Raw genomic sequence first — 4,916 nt, forward strand, 5'->3', positions numbered from 1 at the left:
ATTGCACGCCCAAATTTCATAAACCAGGCAAACCTTTACGGCCCATCGTGGACTATACTGGGTCCATATAGGCTACAACCTATCCCGCAGTTTGGCTAACCTATTATCACCGATCGTTGGCAAAACTAGATATCATGTAGAAAATTCCAAGGATCTAGTCACCAAGCTAAAGGAACTAATAATAATAATAATAATAAAGGAACCAATACTACGAGACGATGAAACATTAGTGTCATTCGACGTCGTCTCGCTATTCACTAACACACCGATCAGCAAAGCCCTCGAAGTGATACGGAAGAAATTAGAAGATGACACCACTTTGAAGAAGAGAACGCTACTCACTGTAGACGACATAATCGAGTTACTGGAATTCGTGCTCACCACCACCTAATTCATGTTTGGCAGACAGTTATATCAACAGAAGTTCGGCACGGCGATGGGTAGCCCCGTATCTCAAATCGTTGCCAACTTATACATGGAAGATTTAGAACAGACAGCCATCAATACAGCGTCTGAACATATCAAACCCAGATTTTGGAAACGCTATGTAGATGACATTCTGGCGGTGGTTACCAAGGGATCCACACGCATCCTCGATGATCATCTCAACTCAATACATACGTCCGGCAACATACAATTCACCTCTGAAGTAATGGGAAACAACAGCATTCCTTTCCTAGACACGAAGATTGTGAGCAGAAAAGATGGTACGATTAAAACCGTGGTCTACCGGAAGAAGACCCATACCAATCAATATCTGAACTTTCAGTTTCACCACCCGATAATTCACAAACTGGGAGTCGTCCGCACACTACTTGATAGAGCGAACACCGTTGTAACGGAACCGGAAGATTTACGCGCCGAGGAACTTGAGATTCGACACGCACTTCGAAATTGCGGCTACCCAAACTGGACAATTGAAGACACAAAACGGAAAATAGAAATAAAAGTTACCAACAACAAATTGAAAAAGAAGGGGAACGACTTGAAAACGAAAAATAGGGGGTTGGTTATCATTCCATACATCAAGGGCATGTCCGAGAGGTTAGCCCGCACTAAGGACATTCAACATCTCTTCAGCTTTCAAACCCCACAAGACCATCAGGAACGTCTTAGTTCATTCCAAGGATAAAATTGAAAACAAAAATACTACAGGATGTGTATACCGTATCGCCTGCTCGAACTGTGACAGCGCGTACATTGGGGAAACAGGCAGAAAATTTGGCACACGTTTAAAAGAACATATGACTGATGTCAATACTCACACAAAAGGAACCATCACACGAGCGGCTCGTGTGTCCACTTCAGGAAAACAGCATAAGTCAGCCATAACAAACCATATGGTCGATTAAAACCATCTGCCGGACTGGAAAGAGGCCAGTGTGGTGTCAAAGGAATCGATTCCGAGGCGCAGACAAATCAGAGAAGCAAACACACGCACGCAGTCACGCGGCGTTCAGGGAAGCCAGAGCAAGCATGCCGCTTATCAGGCGCGCATGTGGCGCCACCTGCTGGCTGTCGGAGACGCCGCGGTAGGTGGCAGCGAGGTATGCGTGTGCGGGGTGTGCGCATGTGGGGGCATAGCGAGTTAGAGCTGGGTATTCTGGTTCGACGATCGCTTTCTACTGTATTGATTTGATTGATGAGATTGGTGATGAACAGTTGTTTGTGTGTGCTGCTGGTGTAGCAGCTGTCTACGGCATGTTACCATACCTGGTCGCCTGCAGTAGTCCTCGCCTCTACATCTGTCTAACCATCTTAATATATTATGCGTTTCAGTTATACGCCATAAAATAAATTAATAATTAAAATAAATCACGCCATCTGTTACCGGCATTAATTTCTCCAACCTTCCTTTCTGTAGCGGAATCGGTCTTGTGTTCGACCAGCGTTCTCTGCATGCTATGCCCTCTCTGTTGTATCGCTTATATCCACATCCCTACTTGCATAGCCTCTTTAATATCCTCTCCCACCCCCATATTCACAAATAACATGACACGTGTAATTTTCCATCGCTCGTATCATTTTCTAACAATATTTACTCGCCATCTACGCCATTCATCAACATATTCTGTCTTATCCCGCATCAGCATTTTCTGGCATTTCCTGCCATCAAAATATGCTGATAAGCTCCACGTAAGAATGATATACCCCTGCGTCAGCATCTTCTGATATACCCTGCGTCAGCATCTTCTGATATACCCTGCGTCAGCATCTTCTAAGATATCCCCTGCGTCAGGTCATCTTCTGATATACCCTGCGTCAAGGCAATCTCTGATATGCCCTGCGTCAGATACCCTGCGCGCTCAGCATCTTCTGAATACTGGTCACCTCTGAGCTGCGTCAGCATCTTCTGATATCCCTGCGTCAGCATCTTACTGATATACCCGCGTCAGCCAATTCTGATATACCCTGCTCCAGCATACTTTCTGATGATACCCTGCGGTCAGCATCTTCTGATATACCCTGCGTCAGCATCTTCTGATATGACCTGCTCAAGCATCTTCTGATATACCTCTGCGTCAGCATCCTTCTGATATACCTGCGTCAGCGCATCTTCTGATTACCCTGCGTCAAGCATCTTCTGATGATACCGCCTGCGTCAGGCATCTTCTTCTGATATACCCTGCGTCCAGCAAGTCTTCTGATATACGCCTCGCGTCAGCATCTTCCTGAATATACCCTGCATTGTTACCTGGCGTCAGCATCTTCTGATATGCCCTGCGGTCAGCATCTCTGATAATACGCTTGCGATCAGCATCTTGCTGAGTATCACCCCTGGCGTCAGCATCTTCTGATATACCCTGCGTCACAAAATCCTTCTGATGTAACCCCTGCGTCAGCAATCTTCTGATATACCCTGCGTCAGCATCTTCTGAGTACCCTGCGCACAGCATCTTCTGATATCCCTGCTCAGCATCTTCTGATATCGCCTGCCGTCAGCCATACTTCTGATGGTAACCCTGCGTCAGCATCTTCTGATATACCTGCGTCAGGCAAAAATCTTCATGATGTACCGGCTTGCGTCAGCATCTTCTGATAATACTGCTGCATCAGAAGCTTAAACCCTGCGGCGCGAAGCTATACCCTACATCATCATACCGTACCGGTACATACCGTACATACAAATCTTATACCCTGCAACAGAATCATTCATCTGCATTAGAATAACATCAGCGATATACCCTGCATGAGAATCGTCTGACGCACAGCTTGTGTCCTTCCTCCTCCGGAGGAACATGAAAACAATCTTCATTAGATCAATGTAAGGGGATGGATGGCGCGCGAGCACTTGTAACGAAAAAGGAAGATGGATTATTCGTTTTCACGCTATAGTTTTGCGCATAGTGTGAGTGTGTTCCCTGTGTAATTGCGCATGGCGGACCCACGACATATTACTAAAGCAGCTCACCAGAGGAAGAGAAAGGAGGGGAGATAAAGAAAGAGAGAAGGAGAAGAAGAGGAGGGATAGAGATGGGGGAAGGGAAGAAGACGCAGGAGAGAGAGAGAGGAGGAGGGAGGGATAGAGGGGAGAAAGTGAGAGAGGTGGAGAGGATAGAGAGGAGGAAAGAAGGGAAGAGAGAGAGAGAAGAGAGAGAGAGAGAGAGAGAGAGAGAGAGCGAATAGAGAGAGAGAGCGCGCGAGGAGAGAGAGAGAGAGAGAGAGAGCGCGAGCTGAGAAGAGAGAAGAGAGCCGAGAGAGAGAGAGAGAGAGAGAGAGAGAGAGAGAGAGAGAAAAGGGGAAAAGAGTGAGAGAGGAGGAATGGAGAGAGAAAGAGCGAGAGAGAGGAGAGAGGAAGGGGAAGAGCGTATAATATATACGGTGTTTGGACGTAGCAGACTCCCAAATGAAGTCGATTACATAAGGGGATTATTCCCCAGTAATCTTTAATTAAATAACACTCGGCGCCGGAACGCCGCCTGTATAGACTGGTTCTCTTCTCGCGACGTACAGCAATTGCTGCGAGAATTCTAATGTCATCGCACTCTAGAATCGAGATCCTGTGTCCATCTGCAGTTGATTAGTAAATATGCGCGCCTGAATTGTATGGGGATGTAGTACATGTATGCTCTGATGTGAAGATGTTTATTTTTAGTATTATCAGCTGCATTTCGTATTCGTAACTAGTGATTGCTAGAGTCGAACAGCACGAACATTTTGACGAATATCTTTCGCGGTCATTGAGACATCGAGTCATTGATACATGAGGTCATTGAGACATCGAGTCATTGATACATGAGGGTAAGTCGCTCTGATGATGATGAGAAATACAATTGCCTCTAAATAGTTGGATGGAATGTATGCTGATCTGCATACATTCGCCATGTTCGCATCCCCGTAGGAAAAAGCAGAGCTGGTTAGAAGGATGTACTATCGTGAACTCGGAATATTAGTCGGGCAACGAGGCACAACATTGCTGTTTCCGTTTCTTATCGTAGGTATTACAGTATTGCACTGACGAGAAAGCCTTTGATCGACACATGTGTGTGAGATAGTGTACGTACTTTACTGGCCAACGTCCCCCCTTATACGTTGCGCATGCGCGTGAGCATGTCTAACGGGGCGCATTGCGCATGCGCATGGGAATTTGAACTTTATTATCCATGCGCAATGTGTAAGGGACACGTTTGCCGTGGTGTGGATGTGTCCACAAATGCTACATAACACCGGCAACTACGCATAAAGTTTTCCAATCTCTCGCTCGTTGGAAGTGAATCACGTTTCTGCTCCTCGGGGAGGTGAAATGTTTCTGATGTTATGGACCCGGGCTGCGACGCTACGCACACACGCACGCACGTTCGCACACACACACGCACGCACACACGCACGCACGGTGTGTGTGTGTGTGTGCGGTGTGTGCGTGTGGCGTGTGTGCGTCCGGTGCGTGTGCTGTGTGTTGTGTTGTGTCGGCCGCG

General features: G+C 46.8%; 1 protein-coding gene across 1 annotated transcript; it reads left to right on the forward strand.

The window, feature by feature from the left end:
* The first annotated feature begins 394 nt into the window (after positions 1-394).
* LOC106813029 lies at positions 395-1,132 on the forward strand. Its single transcript, XM_014817073.1, has one exon. It carries the CDS (start codon positions 395-397, stop codon positions 1,130-1,132), a length of 738 nt encoding a protein of 245 aa, XP_014672559.1.
* Positions 1,133-4,916: the final 3,784 nt, after the last annotated feature.

The sequence above is a fragment of the Priapulus caudatus genome, unplaced genomic scaffold (genome assembly GCF_000485595.1).
Source record: "Priapulus caudatus unplaced genomic scaffold, Priapulus_caudatus-5.0.1 Scaffold716, whole genome shotgun sequence".
Lineage (NCBI taxonomy): Eukaryota > Metazoa > Priapulida > Priapulimorpha > Priapulimorphida > Priapulidae > Priapulus > Priapulus caudatus.